This window comes from Miniopterus schreibersii (assembly GCF_964146895.1).
Source record: "Miniopterus schreibersii genome assembly, chromosome: 7".
In the NCBI taxonomy this organism is placed as follows: Eukaryota; Metazoa; Chordata; class Mammalia; order Chiroptera; family Miniopteridae; genus Miniopterus; species Miniopterus schreibersii.
In genome coordinates this window covers 30,095,946-30,117,480 of record NC_138108.1, presented here as the reverse complement: position 1 = coordinate 30,117,480, position 21,535 = coordinate 30,095,946, and the positions used below count along the sequence as shown (strand labels likewise).

Sequence of the window (21,535 nt, the reverse complement as noted above, 5' to 3'; positions counted from 1 at the left end):
CCCACCGGGCGCGGAGGCTGCCTCGGCGTGCGCCGGGGGGCGCTGTGCGGCCGGCACCCGGAGGCCCGAGGGGCGTCGGTGGGGAGGCGGGGGCTCCGGGTCCCGCGGGCGCGCCGAGGGGCGAATCCCGGGCTGCGAGGTCGCCGCCCCCGCCCCTGGCCCGGCCCCTCCGCCTGCCCGGGGAGGGGAGTGGCCGTGCCTCCCGCCGCCCCGAGCGCTCCGCGGCCGCCGAGCACTCCGCAGCCGAGCGCGCACCGGGCGCCCGCCGAGCACGCCGCAGCCGCGCGGAGAAGGAGCCGGAGCGCGGTGGGGCCGGCGGCTGCGGGACAGCGACCGCCCGGCAGCCTCGGCGCAGAGCCGCTGCGGGAGCCGCGTCCCGGTGCCGCGGGAGAGAGGACGGCGAGGAGGCGGAGCGGCGCCCGGCGAGGTAGCGACTCTCTTCCCCTCTCCCCGGCCCTCCCCCTGGGTCCCGCCGTGGCCCTCGAGGGGCCGTGAAGCGGCCGCCCCGCGCGCCTTTGTGCCCGGTCCCGTGGCTCCGCCAGTACGCGGGGCGCGGGTCTGCGGGTCTGCGGCGGGGGAGGCGGCGCGGCGGCGAGAACCGCGCACCGCGGAGGTCGCGCGGGTGGTGGTGACCCCGCGGCTGCTTCGGGGTCTGCTGGGCGAGAAGCGGGCTTGCAAACTAAGTTGCTCTTACTTTGCCCCCTCCCCTCGTACCTGTGGGCCGAGCGTAACCCCGGTCTTCCCCGTGTTCCCCCCACCCCTCCATCTTCCTAGCCCACAGCTGTTTCCCGGCCCCCCGGTTCTGTGAAAGGACGCGGGCGGCCTCCCCCGGGAAGGAGAGCGGAGGGAGAACAATGGGGAGCGGGGTTCAGGTGCAGCGCGCCCCGGCGGCGGCGCGGACCCGACGGCTTCCTGCGCGCGCGGCTGCGCCCCTCCTTTGTTCCGCCGCGGCGGCGGGGCGGCCGGGTCTGGTTTCCTGCCCGGGACCCGGCTGGTTCACGGTCCCCCGGGGGAGGGCTGGGGGGGCATGGAAACCAGGTTAGGCACCGGGAGTCCTGGAGGGCGCTGGGCCGGGAAGAGGGTGGGAAGGGGTGGTGAGGCTGTGCTGCAGAGTTCATTACAAACACACAGCGTTTTGTCCAAGGGCCTCTGGGTTTCTGGGGCTGATTGGTAATGCTTTGTTCGGGCTGCGGGTGAGCGCTTACGGCTGCAACAAGTTGTGTGCTTCCCTGAGTTCTAGGCGCTCCCCAATGCTAGTTTTTTGAAATCAGTCCTTGTTAGTAACAGTGGAAGAGGACTTTTTTTTTTTTTTTAAACTGTGAATCAGGGTGTTTGCGCGTATGTGCGTGCCTGTGGCTCTCTGTGTGTGCAGCTCGTGGATACTGGCTCGAATGGGTAGGAGGCAAATTTTATAGAATCGATTTTGACATAAAATAATTTTCTCAGTATAGTATAACAATTTTCCAGGAATGTTTAGGAGGGAAACCACCAGAAAGTTAGACATTGCTAAATAAATGAATCAGATTATGTAACACTGAATTGAAAAACCCTTTTACAGTCTTTCCCAGAAAACACACCGCACACACCAATGTTTGGGTTTTGAGTAGAGGAGTCAGGCGTTTGTGCTTTCAGTCCCTCAATGTGGGCCATCTGGAATAAGAAAGACCACATTTCCCATTTTGGTGAATGGGAATTTTTTTAGGGGGAGGTAGAATTCAGTGTAATATGTTGGGCGTTTGTTAAGGGACCCTTTCCTAGATTGGAATCAAGAAACCCAAGAGGATTGGCTGACCTGCGGAGGGAGCCTGGGGGATTGAATGATGAGTGTTTTGTGGATGGGGTATTCCAAGCAAAACTGTTTTGGGAGGAGGCTGACATTTCCAAGCATTCATGGTTTGTGCCTATGGGACACTGATGGAAGGATCCCAAAGTCGGACTGAAGGTTAGAATTACTGTGGATAATTTAGGAGACATTCAGCTACAGTAGTCTGGCTGCAGGCAGGGCTTGGAAATGACCCAGTGCTACCTCTTTGAGAGGCCTGAGGGTCCACCTGTAAACCTCTCCATTGGCCATTCATTTTAGGGTGAACCAAGTTTGAAAGCCTCTTAAGCTTAGAAGGCAAATTAGGAGCTTACTTTAGAGGAAAAAAATGTTTCCTTGCCCACTAAGTGGTAATGGAAAAGAGCTGTACAAACTGCTGCTGAGGGTTGTCTTTTTCGTGGGGATGTGGTTAGATTTTTCAGGCTAAAAAGCCGTGGGACTTGTCCTCAGGAGCCTTATAATGTGAAGTTGAAGTGGGATGTTGTCCAACCGGCAAGCTGGAAAAACATTGTGCCACGGTCAGTAAACAGAGGGAGACTTCTTGGTTATTGTTGTCTTGCCATTTAGGACTTTTCATTTATATTGTGAATTGTTTTCTAAAATATAACATAATTAGATTCCTCCCAAGTGCTCACTGGAATATACATTAACAATATGCAAAGCATAAGACTGTTACTGGTGCTAGAGACATGGATCCGGGAATCCTCTTAAATTGTTGGTCTTCTGGCCACAGGCTGTCAGATGGATGCCCCAATGTAGGCTGCATCCCCTTCATGGGATGGGATGTATCATCACTTTGTCAAGCCTGGTGTTAAAGACCGACTCTCCCTGGTTACTGCACAGTTAGCAAAACAACTAGGAGCTTTTGACATCAGTGGGGAAGGAGTGGAGGTTGGGGGTGGTGTTGGTTTAAGAAGGGATCCTCAGATTATAGGGTCCATGTATTTAGCATTCTTCCTCCTTTTGGGTGAGATTCTCCTTCCTGTTCTCTTCTACTATTTTCAATAGCTGGACATTTGGATTTTAATTAAATGGCCTAGTAATAATTGCCACTACCATGTAAGAAGTGTACGGAGAGTACATAGTACATGCATTACTCTGTGAGTCCTCACAGCTTGATAGAGTGAAGCCTAGGAAGTTTAGTAACTTGCCTCTTACACCCAACTTGCGTAGGTAAGTGGTGGAGGAGAGATTTGAATTCCCATCTCTGATTCCAAGGTCCTTTCTCTATCAAGTATACACTGTATGGTATGATATCTTTTAATAGTAGGAATACAACCATTTGATTAGCAGCCTTTGGCAGGTTTTAAATCACTTTTGCATATATTATCATAATTGATTCTTCCAAAAACCGCTGTGAGATTGGCTTGGAAGGCCAGACTAGTGACATCACAGCTCTTCAAACTGTATTGTTAAAAAGCCGTGTGCTGTGTTATGGCCTGTGTGGATAAGCTTTGTTTAAAAAGTTAGGCTGCCAACATTTAAAAATAAGTTTATTTTTGGAAACATTTGAAAGTGGTAGGATGGGGTAGGTCTTACAGAGTATTTAAGCATTTTATATTTATTGACATTCAGCTAGCCCTTTTTTTCTTACAACCTTTATTAGAACACTACCCTTTGCTTCTTTACTAAGACCTAATGCCAGTGTCCTTTTAGAAGAGAAATAAGGAGGGAAGGAATGTGATTATAGAGAGGAAATGGGACATCTGAATTGGAAACATACTCAGCAGCAGCAGGCCATAGATTTTCCCAGCACATGCTTTTTGTCCTGGCAGTTGCCTTTTACAGAAGACATTCTTCCTTAGGGAAGTGTCAAGGGTCTTTCTTTATAATATCCTCTGAGATCATCAAATTTCTGAGCCCTGTGGGAACACACATTCCACAGAATTTCCGTGCTCTTCTTTTCCCCACAGGGGAAGTGAATGAACTTAGGCATCAACGTGAAAAGGAACGGAAGTGGCATCCGCCCTTGAGTGGAATGGAAGGTGGTGCTGGACAGAAGGCGCCTGACCTTGACAAGAGTGACCGTCAAGTGCAGGAGCAGAATGGTTTATAACCCATGGCATCATCAGTTGTTTATGGATTTCTCAGAATGCTGCTGGGTAAAGGGAAAAGTCAATATTGGCCTTTTGTTTCTAAGATGAGACTGAAAACTGGAAGGTCTACTTTTACTTGTTTAATTATTTCAGGCTAGGACACCATTTGGAGTCTTCAAGGATGTGGTGTAGGTGCAGTAACTTTTGTCTCCTCATACCAGTAAAGTCCCCTCCACTGGATATTTAGAGGGAATGCAGACACGAGGTCTGCTGAGTTCTGAGAGGGAGCGCCTTCCAACTTCCCAGCTAAGAAGGGCGAAGGATGCTCACTAGCATCACAGTCTTATAACCTCTTGCAGGTTTCTTTTCAGTCGTCAGCACCTTCTTCATCCATTCACATTTTATTAAGCACACAGTGATGCATTAAAAAGCAGTGAAGGAAATCTATTGTGCCTTAAAGGATGGAGCAGGGCAGATGGGTGTGCCCAGAAGTAGATGGTGAAATGAAGAAAACAGCTATGGCAGCTGCGGTGACCAAGGCCACACCAACACATGCTGGCTGCCGAGACAAAAGCTGAAAACAAACAAAAGCAATAGGGTGGGCGGAAACTGAACACAATGCCCACTCCTTCCTCATCCTTTGTTTCATTTTCGCCTACCTCTGATGGTGTGGAAGGGGTCAGGTTTCTGAATGCTGCCTACCTCTGAAGGTTGGATTGCTTGGGATATTAGGGAGCATCATCCTGGTGTATTTGCCACCCCAGGAGAGAGCAGAGGATCCCTTTTTGGACCCTGAAGATGTATAAAGTGCCATTCTGTGGGAGAAGGTGTTGAATAACGTGTTCGGCCCTGATATGGCAAGTCCTTGGTGTCCTCCTGCTGTCTTCCCTTCACACCTGCCAGCATCCCATCTCATTCTGTGTTCGGCATGGCTGTCGATTCAGCCCCAGTAAGGAGTTCATAGACTTCAGGCATACTTGCATTGTGGACAAGAAATGCCAAGTCCCCAGAGAATGAATCATTCATATTTTATATGACATTTATGCTGTTGTCGATTAAGTATGGGTGTGTCAGGCCTCATGCTGGGTACTTTCCATAGCTTGTTTCACTTAATTCTCATCACTATCCTTCAGTAGGCGATATCTGTAGATGAGGGAATTGAAAAACCTGCCACGGCTGGTGGAGGTCAAGCCCAAGACTGTGTGCTTTCCAGAACAACACATGGCCTCGTGGTGCAGTGTTCTTTGAGGCTCCGGGCCACTTTTAAGGAGTTAGTTTGAAGGAGTTGGAGAGCCCACCCTGACAGTCTCCCTCCTGCCTGGCTGGCTTCCTTTGTCACCCGGCATTGGTTCCTGTGGGTGTCCTTGGCTAGACCAGAGCCGGGAATGTTGATTGAAGCCTTCCGAGTTTCTCCTCCTCTGGGTCTTATGCTTGGCTCCCCCATCCTGCATCACTCCTCTTCCCCAAATGAGGAAGGGTGTTGCCTGATCTCTGGTCTTCTCTCCACACAAGTGCAGTCCACTGCGGGGCCTCCAGCTGGAGCTCAGGGTCTGATGTGCGTGGGTGAAATGGTGTGAGAGGCATTGCACGGCGGGGGCTTAGGGAATAAGATTTTGTGCAAGGAGAAGAAAAGAGTTGGTAAGGATTTATACCCTTTCAAGATAGGCAGTTTTAGAAACTGAGGTCTAGAGAGAAGTGAAAATTGACATTCTTCCTTCTCTTTATCAAATAAACAACCCTGAGCCTCTAAAAATACCAGGTACCTGGCTTTCCTTGATAGCTGGAAGAGGCCAAGAGGACACCAGGCCTCTGCCTTTCCAGCACTTTCCAACCAGTCCTGCGTGGACTCAAGATGCTTTGAAATTACATTCATTTTGTTCTGTTAAAATGAAAATACAATTTAAAATTGTACATTACAAGTTTTTAAAATTGTACGTTACAAGTTTAAAAAAAAGAATTCAGTATCCTTAAAGAGATTTTGGAGAACTGAATCGAAAGGACAGTGGAACAAATTGTTAATTATTGGCTTTGTTACAGTGTGTGTGCGCATCATTTGCTACTCACTTTTACTGGTTTCATGTAAGCGGTTTTTCACACACTTAAACCAAAAAGAAACCTTTCAAAAAACCTTAATTGCAGAATTCCTACTGGCCCTACTTACATTTCTGTGTTCACCTTCTCTCTCCTCCCTCAATGCTGCTTCTTTTTAAATTACATTATTATTAGACCCTGAAGCCCTACTCACAATCTTCAGATTGCAGATATGCTTGGGTCCTAGCTGATCATTTTTTCCATTGAAAGTGCTTCAAAAGGGCCATCACTATTTTATTCATGTTAAACAGTCCAGCCTAAATGTTTTTAGGAAACGCTTAATTTTTATAAACATTGGGCTTATGCCAATTTGCATGGCTAGTTATTTTTCAATTCTCTAGCAATCTTGTAATAAGTGGAGCACAGTTTTTTTGATCTACTCCCTATGTGATGAGCCATTGAAGAAAAAGTTCTCACTTGCCCGAAATATTCAGGGTGTTGAGAGGCATTCATAAAAATATATGAACTGCCACATTGGGTCAGATTCAGGAATCTGCTTTCTGCAGAAGCAGAATACTAAGTATTCTGTGACATTGAGGAAGGGGGCTGGAGTTAGATTTGATAGTTTTATGGGTTTCAGGGGTAGCTCTTAAACATCCATAATTATGTAATCTCTTAAAAACGCCTCACCTATATATTTAAATTCATATATTCAAATTCTTGAATTTTTAAAAAATTCTGTATTCTATTTCACACCTTCTTTAAAGGTGGAACCTGATTATTCATTTGGTATTTTGATTTTTGGAATGATAGAGTGTTCAAGTTGAAAGGGACTTAAAGGTCACTGCTGTAACCCCTTCACTGTATTTGAGACCTACTCAGGCTCAGAAAGCTAACGGGACAGATCTGGGAACTTGACCCCAACCAAGTCTTTTAACTTCTTGCTCAGTTTTCTTTTAGGGGAATATCTCACTGTCTCCCCAAGCCCATCTAAATCCAAGTTTGGTACCCATTACCTAAGAGTTGGTCCTCTTTTGGCTTCATTGTGTTAATAGCATTTCTATCATCATCATCATCTCTTTGGATTTCAGAAGCATAGCCTACTTCTCTATTTTGTATGACCCTTACACCCATTCGATCAGTTGGTTGTTACCTTTTATTTTTAAATCCTTAAGCCTCTTTCTGGTTCAGACCTTTAAAAGGCCTGGTTACTAGAGTGTACCATTTTCCAAAGTGGGTTGGTCCAGGAAAAGTTAGTAGGTTGGGAAAAAACCCCAAGCCCTATAAAGTTAGAAGATGTTAATGCAAAAAAGGGTTCCTTGGCCAAGTGGGTGTTGGTTAAATTACATTTTAAAATAAGTTTCTTTGCAGAAGAACTTCTCTCAGTCTTATTTGTGACTGTGCACTGTGCATCTCCAAGAGGGATCATGTGTCCCATCTTATGTGACCATTGGACCACTTTTTTGGGGGTCATTTCATTATGCCATTTCTAGAGCCATCACTATCTGATTTTCTGTGGGAACATGTATTTTACGTGAGTCACACTGAGTTCACCCTCCAATATGTCTTAGGGATTTTTACCTTCTTGTTTTCCTGGATCTGGCCTTCACCTTGGAATCCCCTTTGCACCTTTCACACCTACATACCTTCCAAACCGAGCTTCGTTCCCATCTTCCCCATTTCCCCCAGACTCTTGCTCTTCTGGACTTAATAGCATTTACTGTTTTACAACTGAAAAAAAAGGGAAAATATTTGAAAAAGTCAAAATATTGAAAGTAACATTGTGCACCTTTTATAGTTAAATTATTGAAATTTACACAAAATGCCATTTTCTATATTTGTGCCCATTGACCTGTCACACGCACATCACATTCCTCTCCCCCTTCCCACAGGTTAACCGGCATATATGTTCTTGCATGTGGCTTGTGTTTCTAAATTTTGTGTTATTGGAATTACACTGCATTTTTATAGAAATTCAGGGAGAATTGACATCTTTATGTTTTTGTGGCTTCCCAGCTACAACCTCTTTATGTATTTAGCCCTTTTATGTCCTTCAGTGGCATTTTATATCTTTATGTGTAAAACTCTTCCACATCTTTTGTTAGATTTTTGCCAAGGTGCTTTATAGTTTTTTGTGGTCACCATGAATGGAATTGTTTAACACATTTCCTGTTGGTGTTGCTAGTATACAAGAATGGGATTGATTTTGTATTTGTTTATAGATGATTCTTGATTGATGAAGTTCACATTTAAAATTGTGTTTGCTATTGTGACTTTTCTAATAGAGCATGAACCAACAACCTGTAATAGAAATATAATAATTCACTTCACTTTTAAAATTATATATAGTACTTTTAGATGTAAGGGGAGGGTGACTTTTAGCTCTTTAATGCATTCATTTATTCACTCATCAAATGTGTGTGGGTGCCTAGTGTATGCCAGGCACTGTACTAGGCACTGAGTCTTTAATGGTGAATAGTGCAGATGGAGTTTCTGCTCTCATGTAGTATGAGGGCAGAGAAACAATGCAGAAATGAACACAGACATTTACAGACATTTATGATGTATTCATGGATTGCTATGAAGGAAAAGGCCAGGAGGCTGTGAGAATAAGAAAGGTGGGGAGAGGAGCCTTTAGACTGGGGATAGAGAGAGCCGGTCTGAGGAAGCCAGCACCTGTGTTACTGCCTGAAAGATGAGTTTGTGCTAGAGGGAGATGAAATAGCTTCCCAGGTGGTGAAAAACGGGCCAGAATCTCTGAGGTGAGGCTTGCTCTTAATGGTAGATTGATGAAAATTTTAGTAATCAGTAACTTGTCATTATTCCTTAGTAAATCATCATGATAGTAGTATTTAATAGTGTTTAAATAACGACGACCTGAAAATATTAATTTTTGGCCAGTCTGTGTTCCTTACTCCTCAGATGAAACTGCCTGAGTTAAGAGAGAGCTGCTTCTGTGATGTAGCTTGAGTGGGTGGGACACCCAGCCCCTGCCCTGTCATCTGAGTACTGCCATTGCCCCGAGGACTGGTGGCTGCTGGACACAACACTGTCCTGAGCTCTGCACTCTTGGGCTGGGGCTTTGCTACCATGTCGGGAGAAGCCCTGAGCAGGGCCATCTTTGGCTCAGCCTTCTCCCCTCTCCCTATAGCATCTGCAAACACACACACAGGGCTTGGGTATGAATGGGGTAGGGTGGGTGGAGGGGTCCAGTTTGAGTTACACACGCCTTGGTCCACGTAGAATTGTGCTCCTTGGCCGAGGCTTTGCATCTGAGCTTGGATAGCTCTTACATGGTGATGAGTCCTTGCCTCAGTGGGAGGCATTGTGGTGCAATGGTCATGGACTGGGCTCTGGAGAAAGTTGGTTTTGAAACATGACTCTTCTGCTTAGTGGCCCATGTTCTTGGCCATGGAACTTGATCTCTTTCTCACCTGCAACATGCAGGTGATCATAGAGCTTTCTTCTTTGGGTTATAATAGGGATTAAGTGTGTTAACACATGTAAGTGTCTAGAATAGTGCCTGGCACAGAGTAAGTGCTCAGCGTAAATGTTAGTTAGTATTCAGACTTTCCTGAAAATGGCTGCCTGGGGTTCCTTCTCCCCAGTGCCAGTTCCTCAGATCCAAGCAGTGTGTATAGTTTATGATTTGATACGGGACTCCAGTTATTCCTGAAAAATATGTAGGAAAAAGATTGCAAAGGAATAATCCAAAATGTTAGCAGCGACTGTTAGTATAGTAGATTGGGGTGACTGTTGCTTGTACTCCTCTTACTGGTTATGTTACCAGTATTATAAAATCATATGAAAAAAAGGCTGGCAATTGTTTAAGTGACTCACTGAAGTTGGGCAGAAGAGGGTGGGACACCTGGGGCCTGCCTGCTCTAATTGCATTCACAGCTGGAGTACTTTCCCATTTATGCTTATAGATGCAGAAGTGCCACCATATTTAAGAGTCTTCAGCAGAAGTACCCCTAAAAGTTAGAAGATGGGCTTGTGGTTCCTTGTGAAACTCTTCTTTCTTTGCATGTTTTTTTTCTGTCGTTATTTTATACCCTTTTTGTTTCTTCCTGCTCCCCCTGAGTGGGCCTCTGTCCATCTGTTGCTCAATCTTCTTGGATCTCCACTTACCCCTCCCCCTTGAGGTCCCCTCCTTTCAATACCCCATATTTCTCCTTTACTTGCTGCCATGCAGAAATGATGCACACACTTCTACATTCAAAATAAGGAATATTTTATTTCTTTTTTTAATTGTAAAAATAAATGTAACTTCTCACCCTCAAAAATCTAAATTAAGTTGCCTTTTATTTCATCACACCTAGAGTCAATGAAAGAGAGAAAGACAGAAGGAACTCACTAATTCATTCACTAAACTCGAGGAGGGGCGGTCTGTGACCTCCTAAAAGCACTAGCATCTTGGGGAGTTGGAGGCTGAAAGATTGACGGAATGCTGAAATTAAATTTTTCCTCTTTCCCTATTTTGCTTAGGGTTATCTGTGTCAGTACAATTTCCTTATGTATCAGAATTTTTAAACTTTTCCAAACTAGAAGAACAGAATTCTGGAAAGTTACCAAAATATGTTTTTACAAAGAAAACTGCCAACTCTGACACATTTCCTCAAAAGCCCATTGATTTTTATTACTATTTAAAAAGTTCAGTGAGCTTTCCAGCTTTCCTTTCACGCACCTCCTCTTGTTTAATTCCAAATGGAGAAAGAAATGGGCTTTCCAGCAAAGTATGTTTTATCCGCAGGAATTTATTCTTAAGCAGTGGCATTCTGTAAGTATCTCAAAATAATACTGGCACAAATTTCAAGGGAGGTATGACAGAGATCTTGCCTAGCTTCAGCAGAAGAGCTGTTTACTGAAATACTGCTAATTTCAGTGAGATCTCACAGTTGAATGTAAAATCTAGTTGCAGGGATTTAAATAAGGTGATGCCTTCCTGTATCTTATTCCACAATTTATGTTTTTCATCTCCCACCACAGATGCCTAATTTGAACGTAACGTAAATATTTACGAATGTTCCTTCTCGGCTGTAAGGAAGTCTGGTGCTGTTACAGTAGAATCTGGATTTATAGAGTGGGTATAACTAGGATTTAGCATTTACTTTTCAAATGGGCCCATCATAGGAATACTTGAATTAGAAACAACATGCGCCCCACTTTTCAGTAAAGCAGGGAGCTGTAGGGGGTCTGCATTCCAGACGCTGCTTTGCCAGGTTTCATCACAGACCTACGTAGGTGCGGGCATGAGAGCTTGCATTACGTTTGTGGCTGTCACCTGTTTCATGTCACATATATCAGTACATGGAGGAGAAGAAATTTGTTGGGTTTTAGCTGAGGTATGCCAAGGGTAGGGCATGAGTGTTGAGGAAATAACGGTGAAATTGTCAGCTCAATCTTAATACTTGCCATTTATTGCCAATTTAATAAAACACAAAGGTATAGGCAAAATGATAAAGGAAACGTATCCTTTTGCTCCTTTAGAGATGACCTAGAGACTGTCTCATGGACTCTCATGGCAGACTTGACAACTCCTCTCTTCCTTGGGTGGAGAAAATGCCTCTCCTTACCTGGCAGTCAGCGGGCTTGTCAGGCACTTGATAAAGAGGCCACTTCACCTTCTGTGATTCTGCTTCCAGCTCTACACTTGTGTTCTTGGCAGCAGCTTGTGGATGGTGATCCTTTCTTCCTAGAACAGTTAATAACCGTGGCAGATGTTGGGAGCTTAGTTCCACAGTTATGCAGCTGTTTATGCGTCCAGTTGGATTTCTTGAAAGAATCAATTGTTAGGATCTCATGTGGAGGGCTACAAATATAATAGGATTTAGGAGGAAACTATTTTATGGGCGTTTGTATTGGATGTTGCAACAGATGTATCATGGAGGTGGAATGGCAGTTGAAGGGAATTCTATAGTAAACTTTCCATTTATCTTAACACCATCCCGAAGTCCAAGATTACTAGAACTCTCTTTTGGACATTTTGTTCTAGAGAGTCATTCTAAGAACATTACAGAAAGTTTGGAAAATGGAGCTAAATAAGACACCACTTGAGCCAACTACTCTAAAATATCCACTATGGTCATCTTAAAATATTACTTTCCAAGCTTTTTATGTGTATGGTTTAAAATGATTGTAATCGTGGAGTATGTATTTTTCTATATTGCTTCAATTTTGAAATACATTTTATAGTTGTATATTATTGCATTGAGTACCATAATTTCCTTAAACATCCCTGTATTGGGCATTTGGGTTGTTTCTGCCAGTTTGCTGTTGTATATAATACTGTGATGAACATTTTTGTACATACAATCTTTTCCATATTGTGGTGATTTTCTGACAGTAGATATTGAGAACAAGGTGATTGTCCCAGAGATTGTTGTGAACATATGTGTACCCTCTTTGATCAGGAGATGGATATCGTGACTGGATTGGCGGGTCAGGGGAAAGTTGAAGACTGGGATGACTCTCAAGTTTCTGGTCCGTGTGATGTGGGGAATGGTTGGGATAGTCAGGCCTGAAGGGGCAGATTCTCTTTGGGATGTGGGGCCTCCAGGCAGTGAGTGAGGTTGAACAGACTGTTGAAATGCACGGCCTGGAGCTGAGGGACAAGCCAGGACCTGAGGTCCTGGTGATGGAATCACCAGCATTTGGGTGTGGCTAAAGCTGCTGTGGATATTGTTAGGATCACTGAGAGGGTAGAGTGAGAATAGAGGAAGGTGAATGATTGACCTCTGGGGAATGTTATTTTGTGACAAGAAGAGGAAAGAAAAGCTACTTAGGAAAATAAGGGGTGATGCGGGTAGAAAGTGGATAGCCAGGAAGAAATGGCCACGTATAAGCCAGAGCGTTGGGCAGCAAGCAGGTGGTGGTGACATTTTATTTGAGGCTGTTTCAGTCATGTACTGAGTGAGCTGAGGGTGCTTAGGAAGGCTGGCAACTGTCAAAGATAAGCTCTGTCAGAAACCTTAGCTGTGGAGGAAGAGACAGAAGTAGGTAGCTGGTAGGAGGGGTTGTAGAAGGTGTGTTAGTCTACTAGGGCTGCCATAATGGAGTAGCACAGACTGGGTGGCTTAAACAAAAGTTCATTTTCTCACAATTCCGGAGGCTGAAAGTCCAAGGTCAGGATATCAGCAGGTTGGTTTTCTTCTGAGGCCTCTCTTCTTGGGTTGTAGGTGGCCACCTTGCTGTGTCCTCCTGTGGCTGTATTGGATTAGAGCCCACCCTAAAGGCCTCATTTTAACTTAATCATCTCTTTAATGGTCCCATCTCCAAATACAGTCCCATTCTGAGATACTGGGGATTAGGGTTTCAGCATATGAATTTTGGTTGGACACAGAATTTGGGGGACACAATTCAGCCCCTACCAGATGGATTTTAAGCCTGATTACCCACTTGTCTCTCTCCTTGCCCCCTCATCTTCCACACTGTTGACTACTCCTGCTCTAACTTGTCACACTCTTATCTCTTGGCTTTGGTGACCTGTGCTATTCTGGTCTTACCCTTCATCTCCTCCTGGTTCCTTGATGTCCAGGTTCTGCAGGGTTTCAGCCTTGGCTCTCTTCTCTTCCTGGAATGAGGAGTCTTCAAGTCCTTCTCAACTATCACTCAGTCTCCTGTGGCAAAGTATTTGTTCTCTCAGGCATAAAATCTGTGTCCCGTGAACTCTTTAGTGAATTTTATTGGATAATAAGACTAAACCATTTTGTAATCCTGTCCTCATGGTTGCTCATCTTATAGTTTAAGAGGAAAAAAAAGAAAAGTGGGAACAATGATTTAGGCCAGAGTTCAGGAAAACTTATATTTGAGTTTACCTCATTTCACAAATTAATGTTTTTCTCCCTAGAATTTGGTTTTGGGTTCCTTTCCCTCCCCCCCCCCCCCCCAAGAGCTTATCTTGGTTAAAATACTACTGAGTGGGTAGCTATCCTAGTAGAGGTTTGGGGGCAGAATTATTTTGGTGGGTACAGTATTACTGCCTTTCTTCTGCAGATATTTTTATTGTTGTTTTTTTTTTAAATTAAAGCTATGTAGAGGTTAAGGTTATCCTATATGATGTTGAGGAGGGAGCCTTTTAATGCCTGATATTGGTGAAGGGGTCAGGGTTGACTTGTGAGTATATGTTATTTAAACTATGGTTGGTTGTTTTGGGGCCTCCGGTGTATATGGTGTTTCTCTCAATAGTCTGTTGAAATATATCACGATGATTTCTGCATAAAAGTTTATATTTTTATTGAAGAGGCTGACTATCCGATTTCTAAAAGTATGTAAATTATGGATAGAGTTACTATTTGGCCACCTAAAATAGAAGCACCCAGATTTTGCTGGGCAGCCTTGAGAGGAACTTTTATGTGTGTCGACAGTTTTAAAGTATGTAATTTTAAAGTATGAAACTCAAATTTAGTTTTTAATAGTAACTTGTATGTTTATTCTTTCTATCTTTAAGAGGTAAGGTATTGGAATGGCATGTGACCTTGTACTCTTGACTATGTCTGGTTGTGGGTTTGAAGTGTTATTTTTGTGCTTTTTAAAGTGACTTAAGCACTTCCTACTGTACATTTGGGACAGAATAAATATGGCAGTTGGATATAGTTTTGAAAACCAACCAGATTTTTAACCTGGCAATATGATAGTACTATTCATTCTTTCAATTGTCTAGGCTCGCAGCTTTAGAAAACAGTACAAGTTCTTAGTGACCTCCAGACTTGCTGGATTAGTTGGTGTTCTTTTCCTGGGTCAAGTACATCAGCTGATGCCCACAGCACATTAAATGCTCAAAGTTAGAGAGCTGCCCTGTGGTGTGCCCTTGAGTTTGTACTCCCACCAGTGGAGATAGACGCTCATCTGGACTCAGCCGTTTATTCCAAACCCGTTTATGGCAGTTGTACTTATTATATTTAATATCACGATTTTAAATATATGCAATAAATAGTGTTTCTGTGAAAATTCATTTGAACGTTTTGGACACCAAAAATGATTTTGGGGAATCATAAAATAAAAGTATTTCCACTGATATTTCCAGTCATTCAGGATAGGTGGGCTAAGTTGTGATCATGGAAAACTTGTGAATCTTAGTGGCTCAGAGCAGCAGTCCACGCTCACACTGTGTGTTCATTGTAGGTCAGGTGGGGGCTCTGCTCCACATTGCTGTCCACAAAGAGATGGAACAGCTCCCTTGAGAACACTCTGATCCCTGGGGCAGAGGGAGAGGTTGCTGTGAAGCCTATATGGCCCTGTGTCTGAAGTCAGCGTGGCGGGGCTGTAGAATCCTGCCCTAGAGAGGAATATTGAGCGTGAGTAATACAGTCCACTCCACACGCTTCCCAGTTGTCTTTATAGTCTCACCATTCTTTTAAGAAATTGGACCTATGCTCAGCCAGCGTGGCTCAGTGGTTGAGCATCGCCCTAGGATTCAGGAGATTGCAGTTCAATTCCGCGTCCGGGTACATTCTCCGGTTTCGGGCTCGATGCCCAGCAGGGGGCGTGTGGGAGGAGCTAATCAATGACCCTCATCATTAATGTTTCTATTGCTCCCCCTCCCTCTCTCTCTCTGAAATCAGTGAAAACATATTTAAAAAAAGAAAAAGAAATTGGACTTGGAGGAGGATGCCATGAGGGTGGTTTATTAAAGAAAGACAACTGGGTACTATAGTCAGTGGACATAGACTGAAAGGAAAGGCCTCAATGCTGCAGCAAAAGATTGGCAAATAAATGTATGGTTATAAGATTTAATTTAATATGAGTAGGTATGTATCATTTTTTTATGACTTCCAACTTCATCTGGCATTTTGAAAAACCATCCAACCAAATTGTCGATCCTTAAGCATTTGGATGAGAGAGCCTCTTTAGTCTCCTTCAACCCTCCTGTCTGTCCTGAACCCTCCATCAAATCAGTTTCCCACTTTTTATGATAGATTCATCTGTTATTTCTGTAGTTTAATTTCTGTTGGTTCTACCCAAGTTCTTATTCCTGAACTACTAGATTTGTGTCCCAACCGGATTCCTTGCTGTTAGCTTGTGTGGTGCCTTTTGTGCATTTAGAAGAAGGAACCCTGCAGGGCAAACACAGTCCTCCAGGAGCTCAATGTGCAGTCAGTCCCCATTGCCCCGGGGTGGCCCGCCTGAATGCAGTGTGCGAACCCAACAACTGCCCGGAGCAGCCCCACTCCCTGCTTCCGGTCACTCCCTCACCAGTTCAGCCTATCCTCGGTTAAACCTCCTCTACATTTTTGTTGTCTCTGTCGCTGCACAACATTTTTTTGGTGATTCCTCATTATTTATAATGGCTGTCCTCAGCTTTATTTTCCATGAGACCATCACAGTGATTCTCAGTCACACTTGTTGCCCGCTGGATGACTGACGTCAGTAATGACTGCGGCATAGACCTGGGCACGGGCTGTGAGGGCTTCCCTCTCCTCTCCACACTCGCACAGCTGGAAGCTCCTTAGCCTTGCCTCAGCTTACCTTTTCTCCCAGTTACAAGGCCCATCACGACCCTACCCCAGCTATCCTCTGCCACTCTGCCTAGTCACTGTCTTCTGAATATATTTTGTCTTCTTTTAAAGTTATTTTCTGCTTAACCACATTCTACTCATTCTCAGAAAGTCCAGGACAAGTTCCACTCACTTGGCCAGCCATCCTTCCACCCTTATTGGATCCTCCTGTATCATGATAATAGTTCCACCTCTGACCATAAACATCAGTCTCTGTTCCTCGGTTTGAGGTGAATCATCTGCCCTATGTGAGCATTTGTGTTAGTAGTTATATTACTCCTGTTTTCTTTCCCTGTGTAGGTTGCTAATGCCTAGGAGGCAGCAGATGTGTCCCTAATTCCCCCCGCCCCGGGCCTGTGCACCTTTGCACCTGTGCACCTGTGTACACCTGTGTACACCGGGTGCACGGGCCGGAGCAGTAGGCTGTGACTGGGAGAGAGTGCCGCGTGGTTGATCATATAATACGGTCCTGGGTGGAAGCTGAGGCCCGACTTCCCAGCCACAGGATATTGACCTACTTTCCTCTTCTTATCTGTGTGCAAAATATTTGTTGTACTTAGTGTGTTCTCCCTGTCACAACGAATGTTTGTCTCCCTTTCATATGAACTGAACGCTGAAGTGCTAGTTGGATCAGTGGGGAAAAACAATGGAGAAGAAAAGTTGGTAAGCGGTTTTAATTTCTAAACCAGGGGGCCTTGTAATTATGTCATTTAAAAAAACTCTGTAGTTTTTATATATCTCCCTCTTTCTGTCTGCCTACCTACCTATTGAGAGACATGATTAAGGGTGGATTGTAAATTTTAAGTTTTTATGCCTTTTAATTTGACGATTTATAGTGTAATAATGTGGTGTTTTGAAAACCTTTTTGTTTTTGATAAACTACTTGTAGAAGGAAATGAACTTTTCTTAATCAGGCATGACAGTGTGGTTCACTATTTAATAGTTTATTTCTTACCAAACTTTCCTGGGGAAAATTTGTTGTATGGTTCTACATGGTAAGACTGATTAACTTTGAAGTTGATTTTTGTATCGCTTTACAGGTTGTATACTATATTCAAGGGAGAAAATATGTATATGTGTGTGTGTGTGGGGGGGTGGACATTTGTATGTATCCTAATAATAAATATACGAAATATTGTATCCTATAGAACTTTTGGAAATTAGCAGAACTATTATTCAAATTTAGCTATCATTTATAAATTTAAACTTAATAGATATACATTTTTGTTTGTGACTTAAAAGGATTATTTAGTTAGGGCATGCCGTAGAGGTGATTTGCTGTTTAGTGTATCTTTATAGATACTTTAGAATGTATTTAGAGATGTGTAAGAGACGTATAATAGTGCATTTGATTTTAAATTTAGTAATGCTTCCAACACTAGAAAAACTGGGGAAAGAACTGAGCCACAAAATACAAATACTTTCAAATTCTAATATGATTATTGATTTTAATCAGCTTATGTGAAATAACCCATTGTGTGTAAGCTGATTTCTTTAAAAATTCTTTTTTAATGACGGTGTCATTTTGCCTTCTTAATTTACATTATCAGTGTCTCTTTTGGAATATCTTAGCTATTTTTGTTTGATCAGTTCTCAACCAGTGAACATTCATGAAATCCTAATGTAAATGTATAAACATCTCTCTCTGGTTACATAGTACAGTAAACCTTAATTTAGTGGCCAATTGCTTGAAGAAGCTTCCAAATTTTTATTATCCCAACGAACTTTCTCTTAAGCACAGTACAGACGCATTACTGAAGATGCATTGTTGAGTGATGCATATTTTTCTCTTCTTTTATGATATAGGTTTCTTAATTTGTAATTTCAGATCCCTTTTGCTTTCATAACTAGATGAATTTATTAAAATAGCCAGTACCATTTGCACCTGACCACGTAGTTGTAAACACACAGAACACACACTCACACTGCTTCAGTGCCTTTACATGATCGTTCTGTGCATTTCTTTCTGTGCTGTATATGGTTAGACCTTTAATACATCTGGGCCCCTCCACCCCCTGTGAGGTGAGAATAAGGAGAGCTGCTTTCCTTTACCTCTGAGTAAATGTCATTGAGAAAGATTCTTGTAGACTGGCATTTTTGGTTTTTAACAGTTTTTATAACTAGACCTAGGATGTATGCTCAGCCCAAAATGAAGGAACTCAGTCTTTCCAGAGTTGAGCCTTTTTTGTTGACTCAATAATGACAGAAGCTGGGACAGGATCTTAGGAGATGATGTATTCAGTCTCTTTGTGGGGAAACTGAAGCTCAGAATTGACAGTGTGTCCAGGGTCCCACTGTGAGCTAGCTGTAGAGCTGAGTTTGGATCTTCTGGGACTTTTTCTGGAGCCACTGTGGTAGTCATTTGAACTTCTGCGGTTGGTTGCAGAATGCAACAGCTGATGTTTCCCTGAGACATAACTTGTTTCCTTGGCCCAAACAGCAAGAGTGCATTAAATTAAATATATTTCCTCCACTGTCACTGAAAAGAGCCTGAATGATTCCTTTGTTAAAAAAAGATGTTTCAGCTCTGGTGTATCCCAGGCTATTTTATGTGAGTGTCTTAGTTCAACCAATTGTCTTCAAAAACCAATCTAGAGGGACCCCCAAAACTGATGAGTACAAGAAACCCTATGGAAGTGCCTACTAGGTGCAAGTCTCTGTACTTTTAATGACAAGGGGTACCTTGAGTGATTGGATGATCTGATCAAGTATAAGACCATTGGTGTAAGCAGAGGAAGGGGACAGGGGTCAGGAGGGTTTAGTGAGGATATTAGCACATGGGATGAGATTGGGACCCTCTGACTCACAGGTCAGTTCATTTGGAAGGAAGTTGGTTTCCCTCCTGTTTAATGATCACTGGTCGTATTTGGTGTCTGCGAACTGGCCAGGAACAGTTAAAGCTCTTGGGTGTGCCAGTTATATTTGAGCAGTTTTACATTCATCCAGGGGTCCCAGGGTCTTGGGTTTGCCAACCTAAACACATTCAACTTCATGGAATTTTAAAAATCTTCGTTGAGGGAACAAATTGAGGAGGTTGTGGGTTATAATTAGCACATCTCATGTCCCAATTAACAGCTGAGTTTGTGTTTCTGGCCATAACAGTGGTTTATAGTTTTTGGCTACCTTGTCTCACAGGAACTCATAAGCATTTTCAGACATTAGCTCATTAATCGACATCCTTTATGAGTAGGATAGCATGCCCATAGGTTCCTCCTAAACCTAGGGCTGCTTGCTGTTCATCCTAGACCTTCCAGGATTTTAGTTGGTGAGGGTACCAAGCTGGTGGTGAGGGGGGTGGATAGGGGTTGGGGGTGGTTTTCAGACTGGGTCTTGGAGAGGGTGTCATTCTCTGAAGTTGCCCTGCCCTTTGGCAGTTGTTACTGCCATGACTCTGCAGTGTCCTCGGGGGTAATGACTGAGGGACAGTGATGTTGGCTGCATTTCCTCCTCAGGGTACTGACCCCATGGAATGTCTGTTGCAAATGAGGCAACTTTCTAGGTTATTTACCTGGGCACACCTGCCAGAAGATTGCACTAGGAGAGTCAGGGAGCTCTTCAAGATCAGAAGCAGGGATGACATGGGAAGGGAGGGAGCCAGCATCCAGTGAGGAGAGCCTTCTGTGAGGCAGGGGTCTTGCTCTCTCAGTCAGCCTACATAATAATCCTAATAATGGAATGGCTGTTGTCATCCCTGAGTTTTCAGATCAGAATTCTCTTGGATTTGAGTCTGGGTCTGTGATCCAGAGCTGCCCCTTAGTGGGGTGGATCAAAAGGGAATTTCCTCGGTAAACTTGTGCTCCAAAACTTCTGTAGAAAGTTGCCCTTTCTCAATGTAGAAGTGAAGCTTCTCTTTAAGAAACTGTGGGGGATGTGAAGAGTTTGGTGATTCAGGAATTAGATTGAAGGGCATGCATAATATAGTAAGTGTGAAAAACCACCCCCAGCCAGGTCAGGAAAGCTTCTTCCTTGCTCTGGCTTTTGGAAACCAGATGTGCAACACCCAGGTCCATTTCTCTTTCTGTTAAAAGAAGGTTTTGCCTGGGATTCTAAGACATTTTGCTCAAACACTAGAAAGGATAGTTTGCAGTTTATAATCCAAAAGCTTCAATGTTGTCATAGCAGCCACTGTTATTTTTGACTCAAAAATTCCTCTTATTAGTCTAGATAATGTATTTCATCATTTCCACAGTTGGAAAAAACCTTTTTTCTTTTAACCTGTCACTATGAATTGTAAAATTCTAGATGCTGTTTTTCAAATCTTCAATAACTGGCCTGTGTGGGGATTGAGGGCAGCCCAGCTCCTGGTTGATGGCTTTGGTTGATAAGGCCAGCCTTTCTATACCCAGACAGAAACAAACCTTGACATGGACACTGGTGGTTCCTGGCCCCTCAGGCACCCTCCAGGTGATAACCAAAATGTTGAATTAATTACCCTTCTTATTCACAGAGTTTTTTTAAGATTGGAGTCTGCTTTATGATTTATGGGCTTTTCTTTGCTTTTAGCTGTTTGTTTGTCACTCCCTGTTCAAATTTATTCCATTCTGTCATTGCCTGATAATTTTATGTCCTGTATATTATTCACAGTTTGAACACGCGACAACAACTTACTGTATGGAAATTGCCCAGTAGTTGGGCTGATTTTTTTTCCTAATCCAAGATTCTAACAAAAGCCATCGCCCAGCAGTCCATTAAATACTCTTCACAGAAAGCTTTAGAGAAAGGGGGGAAATACTCAGTATGTAGTAGCTTTAACCGTGGAATAAAGGATTGGAAAATCAGATAACTATACTTTGTGAAGTAAATGCCATGAAAAAGTTTCTCTAAGGAACTATGTTGGGAATGAAAATCAACATCACCGGAGCCTTTTCACAAATGCATGGCAGGGTCCAAGTATATACTCTGGGGAGCCCTGCAAAGCACCCCATATGGTTCTGTGTGGCCCACTAGCCCTGCCTCTTTTGAAAACCATGCTGCTTGAGTACATTGCCCTAAAGAAGGCAGTTTTCATTCCACTTGCACTTTAGTTGATAAATACTGAGAAAGTGTCTGCCCTTTGGTTTTTAGCCTGAGTCTTTCTTGAGTGTTCACCTTCTTGGTGTGTCATCTGAGGCTCTCTAATTATTCTTGGCCACTTGTGATCTGGAGGGATG

General features: G+C 43.6%; 1 protein-coding gene across 6 annotated transcripts in view; it reads left to right on the top strand.

The window, feature by feature from the left end:
• The first annotated feature begins 226 nt into the window (after positions 1-226).
• The window catches only part of MYO1B (myosin IB), a 150,717-nt gene continuing 129,408 nt past the window's right edge, over positions 227-21,535 (top strand). For 3 of the 6 annotated variants that reach the window (XM_081142753.1, XM_081142751.1, XM_081142750.1), the window contains exon 1: positions 16,962-17,048. In XM_081142753.1, coding sequence (XP_080998879.1) covers positions 16,968-17,048 — 81 coding nt within the window. In that variant the 5' untranslated portion in view covers positions 16,962-16,967. Of the gene's footprint in view, positions 428-16,961; positions 17,049-21,535 lie in introns of those variants that run through there. The other 3 variants (XM_081142755.1, XM_081142754.1, XM_081142752.1) reach the window with 2 other exon arrangements.